General features: G+C 40.6%; 2 protein-coding genes across 8 annotated transcripts in view; one reads left to right on the top strand and one right to left on the bottom strand.

The window, feature by feature from the left end:
- The window catches only part of LOC147581690 (uncharacterized), an 80,799-nt gene extending 70,456 nt beyond the window's left edge, over positions 1-10,343 (bottom strand). For 4 of the 7 annotated variants that reach the window (XM_086704031.1, XM_086704026.1, XM_086704029.1 and 1 more), the window contains exons 1-3: positions 9,768-10,343; positions 8,983-9,102; positions 4,310-4,402 (exon numbers count right to left, since the gene is read on the bottom strand). In XM_086704031.1, coding sequence (XP_086560157.1) covers positions 4,388-4,402; positions 8,983-9,102; positions 9,768-10,190 — 558 coding nt within the window. In that variant the 5' untranslated portion in view covers positions 10,191-10,343 and the 3' untranslated portion in view covers positions 4,310-4,387. Of the gene's footprint in view, positions 1-3,785; positions 3,951-4,309; positions 4,403-6,560; positions 6,617-7,412; positions 7,700-8,982; positions 9,103-9,767 lie in introns of those variants that run through there. The other 3 variants (XM_086704030.1, XM_086704025.1, XM_086704028.1) reach the window with 3 other exon arrangements.
- NPY2R (neuropeptide Y receptor Y2) lies at positions 9,085-18,132 on the top strand. The gene is made up of 2 exons (XM_086704024.1): positions 9,085-10,061; positions 14,982-18,132. The coding sequence occupies exon 2, from the start codon at positions 14,991-14,993 to the stop codon at positions 16,137-16,139; it is 1,149 nt and encodes a 382-aa protein (XP_086560150.1). The 5' UTR covers positions 9,085-10,061; positions 14,982-14,990; the 3' UTR covers positions 16,140-18,132.
- The last annotated feature ends 1,651 nt before the right edge of the window (positions 18,133-19,783 follow it).

Here is a 19,783-nt window from a genome sequence, read left to right as displayed (position 1 = left end):
TTTTTCATAGTCGTAATTAAAAATATGTGGTTATACTTTAGAGACAGAGTTTTTGCATTTATTTTATTTTTATATTTTAAATTTTATTTATTTCATGAGAGAGAGGAGAGAGAGAGCACGCATGAGCATGGGAGGGGCAGAGAGAGAATCCCAAGCAGGCTGCACACTGTCAGCGCAGAGCCTGATGTGGGGCTCAAACCCACCAAGTGTCAGGTCATAATGGGAGCCCAAACTAAGAGTCGGGCGCTTAACCCACTGAGTCACCCAAGTGCATTTTTTGCATTTAAAAATAAATATTTGTTTGCACTAAAATTTTCCACGTTATCATATGGTTTTCCTGGTAATGATTTTAGTAGAACTATAATACTTGTGTTATTATTATATTGTATAGATATCATATTACTGGATAAACCTAGTCACAACTTGGAGTTTAAGTACTATGCATGATTTAGTACTCACCAGACAAAGTTTTAGTCAACCAGGATGAATAAGCTATATAACTCTACTGTACAACATTGTACCTATAGTCAACAATCATGTATCATATACCTAAGAGAATAGACCTAAATTAAATGTTCTTACTACAATATCATACATACATACATGCTACTTATGATTTCTGTTATGAAGTGTACCCTCTCTACTTTCTTTTATGTGCCTATGTCTCTTCTTGCCCTCCTTCCTACTTTCCTGTCTAGGAGGAGCTCTCTGTTGTCCATGCTAGGGTGGGATGAAGCAGAACAATTCCAAGAGCTCTGTAAAACATAGGCGCTGCATTCCTACACCTGCACACAAGCTTTTATTAATTCCTTTTTCTGTAAGTGAACGAATAGTTTCCCAATAGTATCTTTCACTGAAAAATAGCTTTCAAATCAAATGTTTCAAGTATTATGAAACTAACATGATTAACTAAATTAAATGAACTCCTCCTACATGAACAAAATGTTACTCCCAGATAGACAAGGCCCGAGGGCAGAAATTTCATGATGACTTCTAGGCCAAAACACAGCTAACAGTGCCATTTATCAGGTAGTTAGGTACAAATAACTTTATAAGCTTGTATGTTCTAAAAGTTTAATAGCCTTTTGCAAGAAGAAATTGCGCATAAATGGAAAGAATGTAATATGTGTTCACCCTTGAATATACTTCTCCAAGACCAACTTGTGTGCGTTACTGAGCAATAAGGCCATGTAGAGAATAGAGGTCTCCAGTCTCTCCTGGGCTATATTGGTCAATGAAAGCAGTGTTGAGAATGTGGTAGTTAAATGTTGGGATTGGCTATCAGGCAATGTTATGCTGTCATATTACCTGGGGTTTCTGAGAACAAGTTTGAGTACTATTTGCATTAAGTAAATCATTATGGGGGAAACCTACCTAAAGTTATTTATTTGTATCTATCACAATCACTGTGTTCACTTAAGTGCAGATGTTGGAAGCACCTCTTCTACTTCTATCATATATTCTTGCCTTAGGGCTTCCCTTGGCAGAGATGATCTCAGATTTTGCAGTCTAAGATCTCGGATAATTGCAAGCCAAAACAGAAAAATTCACCGTGGAATTTCTGAGGCTGCTGTTCTTTTCCCAGAAAAGCCCCTCTTTAATGGACGTATTGCACACACATGCATGCACACACACGCGTGTGCACGCACATACACACAAATACATCCAAAATAGTATAAGGCAAAGGGATGTGTGATGACATTTCTCTCAGGTCATTATCAATTCCTTTCCTCCTGGTGCACACATGCCTTTCTCTCATGCAGAGGTGGAGTATATGCCTCTTCTCCCATTTTATAAGCTGACCCAAGAGACTTGCTTCAGCAAAAGAATGTAACCAAAGAGATGTTCTAAGACTTGGGAGATTTGATCATAAGAAGCCTTGCAGTTTCTTCCTGGGTCTCGTAGAATACTCTCTTTTAGAAAGTCCTCTCTAGGGGAAGCCAAAAGCTATGCATTAAGTCTGGCAACTCTGAGATTGCCATGTGTGAAGAGAGATACATATGAGGCATCCTCCAGCTACTATGGCAAAGCCAGCCCAGATCCAAGCATGTGAGTGAAGGTACCATCTTAGAAGAGAATCCTATGTCTCCAGCTGAGGCCATGTCGGTCGGAGATGAATTACCTAACTAAGCATTTCCCAAATTTCTGACCCACAATGGAGCAGCATAAAATAACTGTTTTATGTCACTAGGTTTTGGGGTGGTCAGGCAATGAAAAAGCAGAGTGAAACGATTGTATGCTTTTTCAATGTCAGATTGGAGCATTGCCTTAGGAGCCTGAAGATCAGTTGACTTGTCAGGTGATGGTAACTTACTTAATTTGACTTATTATTTACTATTGATTAGAGCCCAGGCTCTATAAGTTTGCTGCAAACTTACAGAAAATTAAGTTTGATACAAATTTTTAGAAAATTGAGTTTGATTATTGTCCAGTAGAGATGCAAATGATTTCTGTCTGGTGGAAAATATAAGTTTGTAACTTATTGCTTTATTGTACAGCAGGCTATCAACTTGTTTTTTTAAAAATATTTATTTTTGAGAGAGACAGTGTGAGCAGGGGAGGGGCAGTGAGAGAGGGGACGGGCTCAATGCAGGGTCCGATGTGGGGCTCGAACTCACAAACCGTGAGATCATGACCTGAGCTGAAATCAAGAGTCGGGCACTTAAACCAACTAGGCCACCCAGGCACCCCGATCAACCTGTTTTATATCTAAGATCTTAATTCTATGCAAGACTTTGTCTTACACTGGCTAGATATAGGCATCTACCTTTGCGATCCTACTTTAATCCAGCTTTACCATTGTGCTGGTGCTCTTATTAATCAATTAAATATTGGATATGTGCTCACTATATATTTTGAGAATAATGCTTTTAACTTTGAAAACTTCACTTTGACATGTGTAAGTGATTGTTCTTCCTCAGAAAGTTCCGCATTGTCTCAGTAGCACACATCCAAGTTAATGCAGTGGAGAAGAAAATGGCATCCCAGTGCTGGGTAAAGCCAAGAATCGTTTCTATCCAGGTTTACACTGAGTTGAGTCACCTCCCCAACAAAGCATTTCCTTATTCTCCCAACAAATAACTCTTATAAAAAACAAACAAAAAACTGACCATTCCTTCCTTGTGGCCCCGAATCTATAATGTCAGAGTCTACTAGAGAATCTTACTCTGTTTATGGTACTTTTTTTTTTTTTAATTTTGTTTTTAAATTTTTTTTAATGTTTATTTATTTTTGAGACAGAGAGAGACAGAGCATGAACGGGGAGGGTCAGAGAGAGGGAGACACAGAATCTGAAAGAGGCTCCAGGCTCTGAGCTGTCAGCACAGAGCCCGACGCGGGGCTGGAACTCACGGACCACGAGATCATGACCTGAGCTGAAGTCGGCCACTTAACCGACTGAGCCACCCAGGCGCCCCTTTTTTAAAAGTTTTTAATGTTTATTTATTTTTGAGAGAGAGAGAGAGAGAGACAGAGCATGATAGGGGGAGGGGCAGAGAGAGAGGGAGACACAGAGATGTTAGCACAGGGCCCGATGCGGGGCTCAAAGCTACAAACCATGGGGTCATGACCTGGGCCGAAGCCAGACACTTAACCAACTGAACCACCCAGGCACTCCTATGGAACTTTTTTATTTAAAAGTCTGTACACCTTTAATGGACTAGAGACAATCAGTGGCAGGTCTGTGTGTAATTCATGGTGGTATGGACATTGTCTAGTATAGTGTCTGTAACAAATTAGATACTCAATAAAGATTTATCGGTAGGAGTTGTGAGTAATAAAACATTTATATGGATTGTATATAATTTATTTTTATAATAAAGAGTAGTGAGTCCTAAGCTAAGTCTTACTTGCAGTATACAATTAATGTTTTAAAAATTTTACTTTGAATAGCCGTTTTACCATCTCCAAAATGATATGTAAAAATTATATAGAAATCTTTGGTTTCTCATCTGTCAAGAGATACCAAAAATAATTTCATATGAGAGAGAGCTTTAATTTTGCTTGGAGTTTTTTGAGAAAAAATTAAAAATTAAATTTGTTTTGAGGGTATGACTCAAAAAATATATATCAAATTATGTCTCTATATGCTACAAGGATAAACACTTATTAAATAAAATTGAAATTTCTAAGAGGGTGCATGTTTCCTCTCTAGCCACGGGCCTTCTGTGCATGTTTCAGATAATCAAATGAAAATTTGCATTGATTAAATTCTGAATTCCACATAAAAATCTCCCTTCCTTTGTTCTATGTTAAAATTTGAACTGTGAATCATTTGCATTTAAATATTCTTTTAGATTTGGTTCCTTACCAGTCTCAGTATACTTTGGATGATCACTGAAAGATAAAAATCTCAGCAAAATGCTGCATATAGTACTTACAATCCTGTTTAATCACGTTGAATCTGCAATTAAAAATTCAAAACAAAAATAACTCCAAATCCATAGAAATACAAATCATAGCAAATGATATTTATGCTCAACTTAGGATTTAGCATACATTTCACTTTGAATGACTAGTTGCTTTTCTTGAATGAGACACCTGTCTTCATAACATACTGCTGCCCACAAAATTTTTAAGAAAATCTAGCCCATCAGCTTTGTGAAACTATTTGTTGACCACTTCTTATCCATTCACATGTTTACTGGTCCACTTGTTACAAATGAACCAAGTTTGTAAGGATGTAGAAGGAAGTACAGCCTTTTCATCACAAGTGCGATTAGACTGACCAGTTTTTAAAAACTTACTTTATTTAAAGACTTATTTAAAAAGTTAACACACTTCCAGCTCCATTCATATAAACTGGTCTCTTTTTTCTATGTCAAGTTGATGCAACTTCCATCATATCTGATCAGTTATTAACTTCACTCCCACTGTGCTTTTTTCCTCCCTGAAAGGAAAGGTGGACACACATCCAATCAGAAATCTATTTACAACCAATTGAACATCATTATTATAACCAAATGGCCATTAGGATATCTAGGTTCCATAATTTTTACTACAAGGGAGTATTATTGAAACTTTACAAAGAGTTTCTGTAAGGACCTAATAAACCTGAGGATAAATAAATAAATAAATTTATGAGCATTTACTTTTTTTTTTTTTTTTAAGGTTTATTTATTTTTGAGAGAGAGACACACACACAGTGTGAGCAGGGGAGGGGCAGACAGAGAGGAGTCAGAGAATCTGAAGCAGGCTCCAGGCTCTGAGCTGTCAGCACAGAGCCCAATGCAGGGCTCCAACTCACAAACTGAGAGATCATGACCTCAGCTGAAGTCGAACGCTTAATCGACCGAGCCACCTAGGTGCCCCTATTGAACGTTTAAATAAAGCAAGACAGGGGCGCCTGGGTGGCGCAGTCGGTTAAGCGTCCGACTTCAGCCAGGTCACGATCTCGCGGTCCGTGAGTTCGAGCCCCGCGTCGGGCTCTGGGCTGATGGCTCGGAGCCTGGAGCCTGTTTCCGATTCTGTGTCTCCTTCTCTCTCTGCCCCTCCCCCGTTCATGCTTTGTCTCTCTCTGTTCCAAAAATAAATAAAAAACGTTGAAAAAAAAATTTAAAAAAAAAATAAATAAATAAATAAATAAAGCAAGACAGAATCATTTTCAAATATACTAAACACTGTAACTAACTGTTAAGTTAATGTGATTATTATTCCCTTACTAGGGACTTGTCACTAGGCTCTGTTTGTTTAGTCTGTGTTAAGTACATTATTTTATTAGCTTCATTGAGCTTTTCTTCCATTACTGGGGTTTAGAGAATTCCTTGCTTGGGCTTGCTACTCTCTTTTGGTGCTATAATCTTCTTCCTTTCCTAGGCTGCTGTCCTGACTTATGGAGCTTATTTCTTTCTTCTTCTGGAATCAGCTGCACCACACTGTTTTGTTCTGTGATTTAGGTTGGTTTGGTATGAGTTGAGAGTTACTTAATAGTCTTTCAGGGAAACTTGACATTAAGGTGAGAAAACAAACAAACAAACTAGCTTTCTGGCAGAAATGACCCCAGGAGGACTTTCCATTAGGAACCAAAACATACTTATTCTTCTTGGTGTTTTTGAAAAATTTTTAAATGTAAAATTCACTCTCTAAGTTGTACTAGCCACATTTACTGTACTAGCCACCCAATAGCCACGTGTGATTGGGTGGCTACCTTACTGGGCAATGCAGAGATAGAACATTACCATCACCATTACCATCAGCAGAAAGTTCTATTGGACAGTGATGTTTTAGATGATGTGTATTCGTTTCTTTGCTTTTTTTTCTGTTTTCTCTTTTTATAGTGTAAACAATGAAATTATTTACAACTTGGGGGAAGCTTCCTTGCTTTCAAAATGAATTTAGATGGAAGGAAATCCATATCATCATCATCCACATCAGATAAAGTAAGTGCATCACAAGTGGTTTTCTCTACTGATGTTATCTTTCTTTTTTGACAAAGAGTTTGTCTGAAATTTCTTCATTGTAACTATATAAATACTGATTGTTCAGTTATTGACCAGGTCCTTTACTTCAGAGTCTCATTGGGAATATCTATTCAATCAGAAGTGGAAAAGAAAAACACTTAATTGGCAATTAATCTTTGGTTGTATTCCTTTTATATTCATGTGCACTGAGGAATGGTCTGTGGGGTAGGGGAAATGATAATAGAGTTATGTTTTAGGTATTTTAGGAGGTTTATCAAACCTCACATACTAATATCAGATATTGGAGGCCCACAGGCCAGGCTGCAGGTTTTGCTCTATCTATCCGTGTCTATTTATTTTGGCCCACCTGGGGGTTTGACTTTTATTTTTAAAAAAGCTTTTCTTTCAATATTTTAATTTTAGAGAGAAAGAACATGAGCAGAGGAGAGAGGCAGATGGAGAGGGAGAGAGAGTGAGAGAGAGGGGCTCGATCCCACAACCCTGGGATCAATGACCTGAGCCAAAATCAAGAGTTGGACGTTCAACCTACTGAGCCATCCAGGCATCCAAAGGGTTTGACTTTTTTAAAAATTAGTTTCCTTCATTTAAAATTGGAAAGATTTTTAAGACTATGCATTTTTGTTCTCTTAAAATGTCAGATCTGACAATACTGGATTGAGATATTTGCAGGGCAGCTCAGTGGAATCAGCAGCCTCCTCCTTCAGAAAAGGCTTGTACTTCTGTGCTCTCACAGGTGTGGCAGTGCCCACCACTCCCCACCGTCTCCCACAACTCAGCTGGGCATTTATGTCACTGGCCCAGCCCAGGTAGGCATCTGAGTTTGCGTCTGTTCCCTATCTGGGAACAACCAACGTATATTCTTCTTAGCAGTGGAACTCGCCTGAGAAATTCCGTGATTTGACACAAGAGAAATCAGGCAGCAGTAATCCTGTCCTGTCTCCCTATGGATCAGTCCATATTTCACTACTCCTTCCACAAACTTCTACCAGTGTCTTGATAGGTTTTATTGGCATTCATCAGAGTGGTTCATTGTTATGATAGCTCACAGGGTATGCACATCAAAAGGTATCAGTGAGACTTGAATGCACAAAAATGTCATGAGTTCATTGCCAAAGCTATCCTTGATAATATGACACACAATAAAGCAACTTTAATTTCAGTAAATCCATTTTTTTCATCCAATTCTGTACTTTATTGGGAGAGAGAGAGGTCATTTAGTCTCCTCAAAGTTGCTGACGAGATGTCTGGGGAACTATGGGTGTTTCCTAAGACACGCATGTCTGTAAGGGAATAAGATAAATATTTGTATAAGACTGCGAGGCTGCTTTCAAAAGGCAGTTGTATGGGAGGCAAAGATGTTTGTAGAATCAATGTCATCGAAGTCAGTCAAACCCTCCGAAGCAATTAATCTGATTGCTCTTCTGTGCTTTCTATATGTTTTTGTGGTTGTTGTTTCAAGCCACTCCTACTCTTCTAAAATTACAACTCCTGGGTACAGAGTTCACTATTCACAGGTGCAAATATATTAGGAAGCATGGAACCTGTTGCACAAAACACAGGCGTGACAAGGAATATTTCCCCAAGTTAAGAAATATTTACAAAAATATTTTAAGTAGACTTATATGGAACATCTTGTATATTTCCAGTTCAGTTTACTTTTCTTTCATGGTAACTGAGAAGCCCAAGCTGCTTTGTTTTATAAATAATGTCTATGCTCCTGTAGGCATAATTTTACATTAACCAGATAATCAATTTCAGATTAAGCTGTATAAAGATACTTATACATGCAATATTATGAAGGTGTGGGCAAGCCCAGAAAAGACTGAAAATCCAATCTTCTTTAAGGGAAGCCATAACTAATATTTTTGCAAAGAATATTATTTTGAGTTGTTTAAACTGTTTTTTTTTTTTTTTCTACTTAAGAGAAATTCCAAGTGAACTGAGTATGGCCATCGTCACTTCAGAAATAAAGACACTGATGAATAGAGGGAAAGTAATGTGTGCAAAACCTCAACACGGGCTACTTAGGAAAGACTTTGGTTTCCAATTTCAGGCCTTTGTTTTCCTAATTTGGCAGGATCTGCTTCCCCCTCTAAAACTGAACAAGGGACAGAGAGGCTGGTTGCAAATTTCTATAAGGAATGGTTCTAACTAGAGTTTCTGGGAGGAATCCCCAGGAAACAGACCCCTCAGCGTCGTGGACTGATGCCACAACCCTGTTTTGCTCTGATCCACTAACTCAGCTTGATGGCTCAAGGCATTAACAAGGCTTCGCCACAAAAAGATTAGAGTATTCCACAGGCACTCACTCATCCTGGCATTAGTGGCTTGGGTCACGATCAAAGAGCGAAGGATCAGGAAGTCAACTAACTGGAGAAAGATTGTTTGTCACCCATTGTTTTCTCTTTCTATTCTACCTTTTGCAGGAAGACAGAGTGCACATCACACTCGCTGCCCGCCGGCTTTTGAATCTGAACTCGCAATACCCAACGTGTAAACTGTCAGCAGACACCCGTTAGGGGAATTGTCAGTGGTGGGCAACAGGCATCTCAACTCGTTTTACCTTCCCGTGGGAGCGCGGCGACGGCTCCAGCCCCTGGTGTGAGTGCCCTGGGTTTGTCCTTGGCGCAGTTGTGCGACGCTCCTCTGTGGTTCTGCAAGGGTCCGGGTCCCCACTCTGCTCCTATGAGCAAACAAACAAACAAAAACAAACAAGCAAAACAAGAAGCAACTCCTGGCTGGAAGTTGTGGGGTTTTCTCAGCCCTTCCAAGGCACGGCCCTCTGCCTCCACGTCTGCCTCCCTCCAGCTCGAGGTCTCCTGTTGCTCGCTGCGCCGTGACCTCAGCACCCTCGCCCGAACCTGAGTCCCCCCGCTCCGCCTTCGCCTTCGCCCTCGACTTTCCCTGGCTGATTTGGTGAACCCCGAATCTAGGAGCTTTTTGCAGGGCCATCTCTCGCGGAACGGAGAAGCGGAGAGCAAAGGAAGGGGGTCGCGGAAGGGAAAGGAGGTTGGAGTGGTGTAAACGGCCAAAATATCACAATTGGGGGTCGCCGGAGACAGGGGTGAAACTAGCAGTTGCAGGCGATAGTTGGGATCCGCGAGGGGGCGCCGCGCTGAGTCGGGTCCCTCTGCGCGGGCTTCGAAACCTGGAGACAGCGGCGACACCGTGGACGCTGTCCCCCTCCCTCGCCACGGAAACTTCCCGTCCAGCTTTCTGCGCGGCGGGACCCTCGCCCCCCGCCCTTCTGTACCTGTTGTTGTTGTTGTTGTTGTTGTTTCTCCCAGGGAAGGGCTGCCTCTCCCCGCACCCCCGTGCCCCCGCCCCCCACCAGCCTCGCATCCTCACCAGCGCAGCCGACTGCTCTGTGCCGCGCAGCGCGGTGCCCCAGCGCGCTTGGCCCCGGAGGTCGGCGGTAGAGCGGGGCAGCGCCAGCTCGCAGCGGCTCGACTGCCCTGCGGACGCTGCGCTCCGCCGCGCTTCCGCGCGCCGCTGGCGGTCCTGCACCATCGGAACGGACGGAACTGGGCTAGCGTCTGGGGACCTTCCAGTGCCTTCTTCAGCTCCGAGGGCTAGATAATCGTTGCACGGACGGGCCGTACACGTCTTGCTTCCACGTCTCAGCAGAAACGCCAAGACCGGGTAAGTAAGTGTAAGTCCTAACTCTGATTTCACACTGGCGAACGAGAATACCCCCAAACAAGAGCTCTGGTCCTGAGAAGAGGGTATGGGGGAGGTCCTCATGAGTGTGGGGACTTTTTTTTCTCTCATTTAGGCTGAAGGTGGGGGTTGGGGTGATAGCCATCCCCATTTTCTACTTTCGCTAGAATTTTCCCTTTCTGCTGAAGGTTCTTCACTATTTCCTTGACCCTTCTTAGAGAGAGGTTATCATCTTTCCAGAGCAGCAAGTTGTTACTGTTTCTCTTAAAAAAAAAAAAAAAAATCAAGCACCTGTCTAAAGCAAGAGGTCATCTGGAATTCTCCAAAGCTGTTCAAGAATGAATACATTTATTTAAGCACTCACTGGTTTTGCACCAGAAGGGCTCACCCACTGGGTAGGAGCATATGGTGCACAGGGAGGAAGCAAAAGTAAAAGCTTTAAGACGTTTTGCAATAGGGGCATGTCATTTACACGCAATCACATGAAATAGACCATGCTATTTGCAAGGAAAGGCCAGAAGTTCAAACATAGGGAAAGTGATTTATTACCAGACTCTTCAGTGGATATTTTCAACTTTCTGCTTGTAAACCAAACAGCCTTGTCTTATATGCAGCATTCTTGGAGTCCACTCCCCTCCCCCAGGACTAACCAGTATAGAGTATGTAGCATGATTTCTGGGATTTTTCCCTGGGACAAATGCCTGGAAGGTGTTGTGATTGACCAGATGTTAAGTTTTACTAAAGCCAATCTGTGGCAATAAAGGTACTGTTGCAAAAAAAAAAAAAAAAAAAAAAAAAAAAAAGCCCCACAAATTTAAACACGCAGTGAAAGTATAAACTGGTTTGTCACTCGGGTGATTTGAAGTTCTTTATCTCTGGAAGAAAAAAAAAGAAACTTGAAGTCATTTTCTTATTCTACAAACAGGAAAATATTTCTGTAACAGAATCTCTAAAGATTCACTTGTTCAAGAAAACTGCACCATTCACAGTTCTTAAAAGACCCGACTGATATGAATGCTTCATATTGTCTTGTTTCAAAGAAAGGGTTTTTCCCTCACCTGCTTATCTTTTAATGTTTGTGCTTTTGAGTTTAAATCAGTCAGCTCCCTCTATGTATCTCTTTTCCTCTTCCACTTTTCCAGAAGCCTAAACATGAAATGATGCATTCTCTGGGCAATCCTCTGCCCTGGCTGAGGGCCAGCAGTGTGCTTGAGAACTGTGATTGGTATCCATACGCTAATTGCCTGTAGATCAATAACCATTCCTGCCGAGAAGTTTTAAATAAAGGGGCTTTGAAATGAAGAAAATGGAACTGAACAGGAAAAGGAAAACAAGTTAATAAACAAACTCATATCCTTCCATCTCAGGCTTACTCTCAATTTAGCTTGTGGCAAATCTCAAACTCAGACCTCATGGAGTCTTGTTAATCCTGTTAATGACTTGTCAGCATTGATTAATTGTACTCTGTAAAGTCTCTTTTAGTTTAAGGGAGAAGGTGTAGCCTATTAAATATACACTCCGAGATTTAGATAATTAGTTGCACTTTTCCCCCTAATTTCTAAAGAATGGAGGCAAATACAAAAGAGAGTCAAGGCTCCTTGGAACATGCTATTTGAAATTTATGCAGACAGAACTAGGAAATATCAGTAAAGCAAAATCTGAGTATATGGAATTCTCTCTCTCTCTGCAGTAAGGCTCCTTGAAAGGTTGTGTGTGTGTGTGTGTGTGTGTGTGTGTGTGTGTGTGTGGTAGGCCCCTCAGATAGAAAGTTTCCTTGTGGTCTATACTGACTGGCAGTTTTTAATGCTCTAATCAGGGATTGATTTAAGAGGGATCTTGGAACAATTTTCTTGCAGGGGTGGTTACCTAAGAACAAGAAAATAAGCTCAAGGATGTCATATCAGAACAAGGAATTATGCTTTCCTGTAGCTTCTTATTTGTTTTGCCAAATTACTGGGTGCTGTTAACATGTTAGTGTGCTAAGGATTACACAATGGATGGAAAAGATCCAGTTTCTGTCCTTAAAGAGATTGCTGTGGTGGGGGAATGATTGCATTGGGACTTGTGCTTCTTGTAGTATTAGAAGTCAGCACAGATTGTTGGGTAACCGAGAGGCTTCCCAGGTCAGAACGGGAAAGCAGAGAGGCATGAGAAAAGCTGATGTATTGAAGGAATCCGAAGTAGTTTAGTATGACAGAAGCATAAGATACCTATTGGCGTGTCAGGAGAGATGAAGCCAGAGGGTAGGTAGGCAGGAATGGGTTCAAGAAGAGCTTTGAATGTCATATAATGGAGTTGGGATTATCTTCTGTAGGCTGGTGCAGAACCATTAGTGGGAGAGCAAATTAATGAAATCATGTATGCCTGGTATCAGCAGATCATGCAGAACAGAACCTATTCAGGAATGTGAGGGAGGGAAAATTAAATGTGGAGAATTGATTACGCAAGTGATGGAAGCCAAACAGAGGATATTGAAGCCACTCAAGGATTAGCAAGAACACAGAGTCATTAGTACCTCCAGCCAGAGAGACACAGGGAGTAGGTGGTGTGACCAAAGCCCAGGGACCAGGGCCAACCCCTGGAAATACAATCACTAGGATGGCACAGAGCCCAGTGTGGGGCTCGAACTCACGAACTGTGATATCATGACCTGAGCTGAAACCAAGTCTGATGCTTAACTGACTGAGCCACCCAGGTGCCCCTTAGACTGATTTTATACACCTTTCTCACGGGTCCTCATCATTCCTACCACATTGGCTTTGTCCTTGATTTCTTACCACAATTACTCTAATAGTCTTGTGACTTATCTCACTTCATCTTCTCATTCATTCATTCATTCATTCACTTAGCAATAATAATTGAGCATGTGCAAAATGCCAGGCATGGCTTCACCCTCATGATGCTTACACTTATTATAACATGCATTTAGCAAGCATTTTAAAACCTATGCCAGGAACCAGGATTTGTGCGGGGAGAGGGGAGGAATGACAACGGGGTAGTGCCTCCACTCTCAGGCTCTTGCCTTTTACTAGAAAGAGCCTACTCTGACATTAAAATGGTCTTTCTGAAATTCGAATGTGATCATATCATTTCCCCCATGTCTCCAGATTGCTGAAAACAATATCATATGTTGGTTTCTAATGTGAAATTCTTTTTTCAAGTTTGTAAAAACATCCAGAGCTCAACATCTTAGTAATTTTTGAATTCACAATGACAAAAGGCTGCTGTCATTAATTCTGAACCTCTTTTAAATAAATTTGGTTTTTATTAATCATAATAGCATCTACCTACATTGGTAGGTGAGTCATATTTATTCAGCCCACAGACAGCACCTAGTTGGGCCCTCAGGTCCATTCCTTACCCTTCCTCTAGAGGGCTGACTCCTGCAGACTAGATTTTCAGGCTCCCAAGTCACCAGGCACTTGGCTGAGTTTGGTCATAGGAGGCATTGGCAGGTAATTAGAGGGCAGAGGAATGGAGAATCCCCTGTATTCTTCTCCTTCCCTCTCTCTTCTGGGCAATGCCTCAGTAGCCTCTCTCTGGATCTCGTTCCCACAGGACTAGTCCATAGTGATTCTATTTCCAGTGGATAGCCCTGGTCACAAGGTACTCTGCATTTAATTTTCCCTCCCTTACATTCTTGAATAGGTTCTGTTTTGCACGATCTGCGGATACCATGCATACATGATTTCATTAACTTGTTTGGGATTCTCTCTCTCCCCACCCATCTCTTTCTGCCCCTCCCCTGCTTGCACTCTCTTTCTCTCTCAAAATAAATAGATAAAAAAAAAAAAAAGTCAGTCTGAGGGGTCTCTTAAATGTGGAGACTAAATGAGTTGACAAAGTCTAGAATGGTTACCTGCTTTTTAACCTTCCCCATGGTGTAATCAATGGGGATAACATTGACTGAAGTAGGGCATGCAGAAAGGAAAGTCTTGAGGGCGTGCGATTGGAGAAGAAAAGCGTCAAAACTTTTATATTTAGAGGTTAGAGAGAGAGATGCTTCAGATTTGGACATATTTTTTTTTCCATGTAGATCCTGTGTGGGATTCTGCTGTGTGTCAGTAGGAAGTTTATTTCAGATCTTCAAAAAAAGCAACCGTTTTACACAGGCTACCTAGTTTTAACACTAACCCAAACACTAGAAAAAATGGCTATAAAATGGAATATGCTCAGTTTATATTTATGTGTTCTATGCTATACTTCCAAAGTCCAGGCCCCACTCAAAGGGCTTTAATAGTTTTCTCTTTTCTGTGAAATTTGTTGCTATAATTATAAATTTGAAGCAGTTAAGATATTGAGGGTAATTTTCTTTGTCTACCTTAAAATAAATTTGAAGACTTAATAGAAGTTATAAAATTAATCGGTAAAGTTTGTAACATTTATCCCACTCAAAATAGATTGACTCAATTTGGTAGCATTCACACTGGATTTATGTCTACACTATAGGTATTACATTTTACTGTTGTAATATACATTTCAGGGACCTGGTTTAATTCATCCATATTTGTGAATAAACTATTACAATGGTCCTGCTTTATTAAAATGTTACACTATGCGCAGTTACAGGGATCAGGGGACATGTATTTTGAGCCCTAACCAAAATGAAACCAATCCATTTGTGATATTCCTTTGCGTCTCCCTTGTGTTTTCCTTGCTCCGTGTTATTTCTTCTCCTTCCCCTCTTCCTCCCCTTCCCCCTCCTCCTCCCCCTCCTCCCCTTCCCCCTCCTCCTCCCCCTCCTCCCCTTCCCCTTCCTCCTCCCCCTCCTCCCTTTCCCCACCTCCCCCTCCCCCTCCTCTTCCTCCTTTTCCTCCTCCTTCTCCTTCTTCCTCTTTTTCTTCTTCTTCTTCTTCTTCTTCTTCTTCTTCTTCTTCTTCTAATTGTATATTCTTGTGCTAGGTGCTGAAAATGGGCCCAGTAGGTGCAGAGGCTGATGAGAACCAGACAGTGGAAGAAATGAAGGTGGAGAAGTACCATCCACGGCAAACCACTCCTAGAGGTGAGCTGGCCCCTGACCCTGAGCCAGAGCTTCTAGACAGCACCATGCTGATTGAGGTGCAGATTATCCTCATATTAGCTTATTGCTCTATCATCTTGCTCGGGGTAATTGGAAACTCTCTGGTGATTCACGTGGTGATCAAATTCAAGAGCATGCGCACAGTAACCAACTTTTTCATTGCCAATCTGGCTGTGGCAGATCTTCTGGTGAACACCCTGTGCTTGCCATTCACTCTTACCTACACCTTAATGGGGGAGTGGAAAATGGGTCCTGTCCTGTGCCACCTGGTACCCTATGCCCAGGGCCTGGCAGTGCAAGTGTCCACGATCACCTTGACGGTAATTGCCCTGGACCGGCATCGTTGCATTGTCTACCACCTGGAAAGCAAGATCTCCAAGAGAATCAGCTTCCTGATTATTGGCCTGGCCTGGGGCATCAGTGCCTTGCTTGCAAGCCCCCTGGCCATCTTCCGCGAGTACTCGCTGATTGAGATTATTCCTGACTTTGAGATTGTGGTCTGCACTGAGAAGTGGCCTGGTGAGGAGAAGAACATCTATGGCACCATCTACAGTCTTTCTTCCTTGTTGATCCTATACGTTTTGCCTCTGGGCATCATATCTTTTTCCTACACTCGTATCTGGAGTAAACTTAAGAACCATGTCAGCCCTGGAGCTGCTAATGATCACTACCATCAGCGAAGGCAAAAAACGACCAAAATGCTGGTGTGTGTGGTAGTGGTGTTTGCAGTCAGCTGGTTGCCTCTCCATGCCTTCCAACTCGCTGTTGACATTGACAACCAAGTCCTAGACCTGAAGGAGTACAAACTCATCTTCACTGTGTTCCACATCATCGCCATGTGCTCCACCTTTGCCAACCCCTTTCTCTATGGCTGGATGAACAGCAACTATAGAAAGGCTTTCCTAGCAGCCTTCCGCTGTGAGCAGAGGTTGGATGCCATTCACTCTGAGGTGTCTGTGACGTTCAAGACTAAAAAGAACCTGGAGGTAAAAAAGAACAATGGTCCCAATGACTCTTTCACAGAGGCTACCAATGTGTAAGTAAGCTCTGGTGTGAAAATATGTTGATGAATTCCGACCAGAGCTATAAATCGGTTGAGAAGGGCTCCCGGGTGCATCCTGATTTCCCATTTCAAGGCAGGAGAAGAGGATCCGAGTGGAAGCAATTGCAGTGTGATCTGTGGAAAGAAACCTGGTTGGCAGAGCCTCCATGAAAATACTCCTATTCAAAGATAGGGCAGTGAACAGTTTGCTTATAGTTGCTTGGATGGTAGGTCAAATTATGAGTAAAAGCAGAGGAATGCTTTTGACTATTTCTCAGAGTGAAGGAAACCTGAACAAGGAATGAACATGACATCAGCATTGCTAGAAGTGGTTGGCTAAATAAATTGCCTTTCAAATCATATTAGGGCATGGACTGGGGGTGATGTGCTGCTCACTGCCCCCTCATCTGATGAAAGGACTACCCAACACCAATTTCCCTAGGGAGCTGCAGGCTCTTCTGTATTGGGTTTTTTTTTTTTTTTAATTATTCCTCCTATGGACCAATCCTTCAGGGAACGTTACCAGCTATTTGAATGACTTCCAGGTGATAAAGTGAAATTTGCTATATAATTAGTATTTTGGCGAGTGATGAGGGAAATCTTTAACACTGAGTTCACCAGGTGTTCTTAAAACCAAATACACATTTAGTGAAAAGTGTCTCCAACTCAAAATTGAAGGCTGAAATTCTCAGTTTTAGAAATGTAACCCATCATTTAGCTTCTCATTTCAAGTTGTTGCTGCTTTGTAAATACTATTTATGTGACAACAAATGAACATACAGCTCAATACTTTTAACCATTGCTAACTGTTATAACTTTCTGAACATGTATTATTCCTATGTTGGAGTTGAATGTGTCTTCACTAAAATTGATTCAGATTAAAAAATAATTTTTGTGGCATTTTGCCACATTTTGTGATTATTGGTAAACAGTTTTTGCACAGATACATAGCTCTATTGTGTTTACAGAACACCGTAGTGTTCTTTTTTGAAATTCATCTTCCATGGACGTGGAATTCATTTTCCATGGTTCATGATTAATAAAACAATATAATTTCATCAAAATGGAACCCATCTGGTAAGAAATATTAAAAACACTGCATGCATTCCACTTTGCAAATGTTCTATTTGGACCAATTTCAACATAAATTATCCTCTTCTCAAAATAATTAGCTATGTATTTTTGGATAACTTATGAATATATACATAAGAAAATTTTACCTATAAATAGTGGAGTGTAGACGCTATAGTACTCTTCATTGAATGAGTTTGTGAATACTATTTTTATTTCAATAGTACCCAGTCAAAGATGCTTAAAACCCTAGTATGTTTATGAAAACACACTGAGATGTGAAAATAGTTGTACTTCTTTGGATTCTGTTAAAGAAGTTTCATTGCAATCATATTTTTGTCAGTATGACTGAATTTGGGAATAGATTTCTTAAAGTTTAAAAAACTTCAGCATGAATATTACGTTTAGGTACAAACATGAGCTTCATGAACGGAGAGAGTTCAACTTTACGGATATATTTAAAAGTCATATTGTGGCTCTTGTTGAATTATTTCCGATGTAGAAGTAAAGATCTCGAAGTGCGCTGTACCTCTGGAATACTGAAAGAGAATGAAAACAGTGGAAGACTAATTAAGAAGCAAACAAAAAATAATATATATATATGTAATGTACCATGTAACGGACAAATTCATTTTTTTTTGTGGGACTCTACATAACTGTTCAAGGAAAAACTTTTTGTCCTTTAAAAAGCAATTAGTTTGCTTAACATGCTAATAGAGAATTGTGGTTACAATGTTTTGTTTTGTTTTCCCTCTTGGAGAATTCTTACCCTGTAAGGAATGCGTATGCCACTGTATTACCAGTTGTAGTAGTAAATTATTAGAATCATTTAATGATCCAGTTAATACTTGTGATGTAATTAATCTTTTTATGTTGTGATTTTATCTGTTGAAATAAAAGACATTGGGAAATTAGAGAAATTGCGTCATATTTTATATCAAAGTTTCTGTCCAAAGCGAAATCGTAAGCCTCTGATACAACCAAAAGAAGGAAAATAATGGTGGCTTACAGGTAGTTTAGCTTTCTTTCTTTCCTGTACTTGAACGTGAGTGAATGGATTCACTCCTATGGCTGCAGTTATAGTCCGTATTTTGACAATGTTTGAATCTTTAAGACCAGACCTTTCTTCTAAACTAACTTCAAACCTGTATGTATCCCTATCAGCTGACTGGACACATCTACATGGGTATCTCATCAGCAAATTAAATCCAACATGTCTACAACAGAACCTGCCATTTTGATCCACACCCCACCTCACCTCAACTTTGTTTTCCTATATTTCTGTCCTCTGTCCTAATCATGACACTGCTACTCATCTAGTTCCCCAAGGTCTTATACTTTGGGGTCACCCTTGACTCTTGGGTCTCTTTAGTACACATGTCCAAACAATTCCCACATTTTGTTCTAATTTCTAGATGTTCCTTGAATCAATTCATTTTTCTTCATCCCTATGCTCCCCACCATAGTACAAGTTGTGATTATCTTCTCAGACCTGTATTATCTCGCCTCTGGTTTAATGTTGCAGCTTTCTAATGGTCTCTATATCCAGTCATCTTCCTATCAAATCCAACTTTCACCCACTAGCCAGAGTGATTTTTCAGAACCTGAAATTTTATCAAATCACTTTTCTGATAAAAACTCTTCAATGTCTCCTCATCATAGTTATGATAAAGTCAAAATCTTTTTATGACTTGGAAAGCTATTTAGTACCTGACTCTACCTCTATGTTTTATCCCTTGCAAATTCTGTTTCTCTAATCTTTGCTGCTATATTTTAAGCATATGAGGGCAGGGGACAGGGACTGGTTTAATCATTGTGGTATCACAGGTACTTGCAGCTTCTGGCATCAAGTTTGTGGTCAGTAAAAAGAAACTAAGTCAATGAGTCAAGGAAATACTAAAGCCGAGATTTGAAGAAAGATTTTTAAGATTGTAAACCATAAACTTTTCCCAGTTTTATTATACAACTCGCAGGAGAGTAGAGTTTTAGCCATACAGGAGTCAAGTAAAGATGTATATTTGTTCAGGATTAGGTTTTTTTTGAAGACCATTAAGTATAGACACTTGCATAATTAGAAAGGGCTCTATACATACATATAATTTAGGGTTCACTAAAAATTATCTAGAACGTTGCACAAGGGAAGCATGGAAGGGCCAGTAAACTGTACTAGTCATGATTCAGATAGCTAAAGAGAAGCCATGCTAGGTATTTAAAGCAAAAAGTCATTTAATACAGGAAATTAAAGTCTTGGAAAATCACTGGAAGAACTGGAGAAGTGAAGGTTAAGAAAAGCTTCCACCGGCATTGAAGAAACCAGGAAGCACATAATTGTATGAAACCACTGCTAATGCCTACAACAGAGAGCTGATGATACACAGGAAAGAGTTCAGGTTTATTATCATATTGCCTGTTAATATCTATTGATAGATGAATGGATACGCACGCACAAACACACACAAACACACAATGGGATATTATTCAGCCATGAAAATTGATGAGATTTTTGCCACTTGTGACAACATGGATGGACCTGGAGGGTATTATTATGTTAAGTGAAATAAGTCAGACAAA

This window comes from Puma concolor, chromosome B1, assembly GCF_028749965.1.
Source record: "Puma concolor isolate L17-30 chromosome B1, mPumCon1.1.hap2, whole genome shotgun sequence".
NCBI lineage: Eukaryota > Metazoa > Chordata > Mammalia > Carnivora > Felidae > Puma > Puma concolor.
The sequence above is the reverse complement of the archived record's forward strand: the minus strand, read 5'-3'. Positions and strand labels throughout refer to the sequence as shown.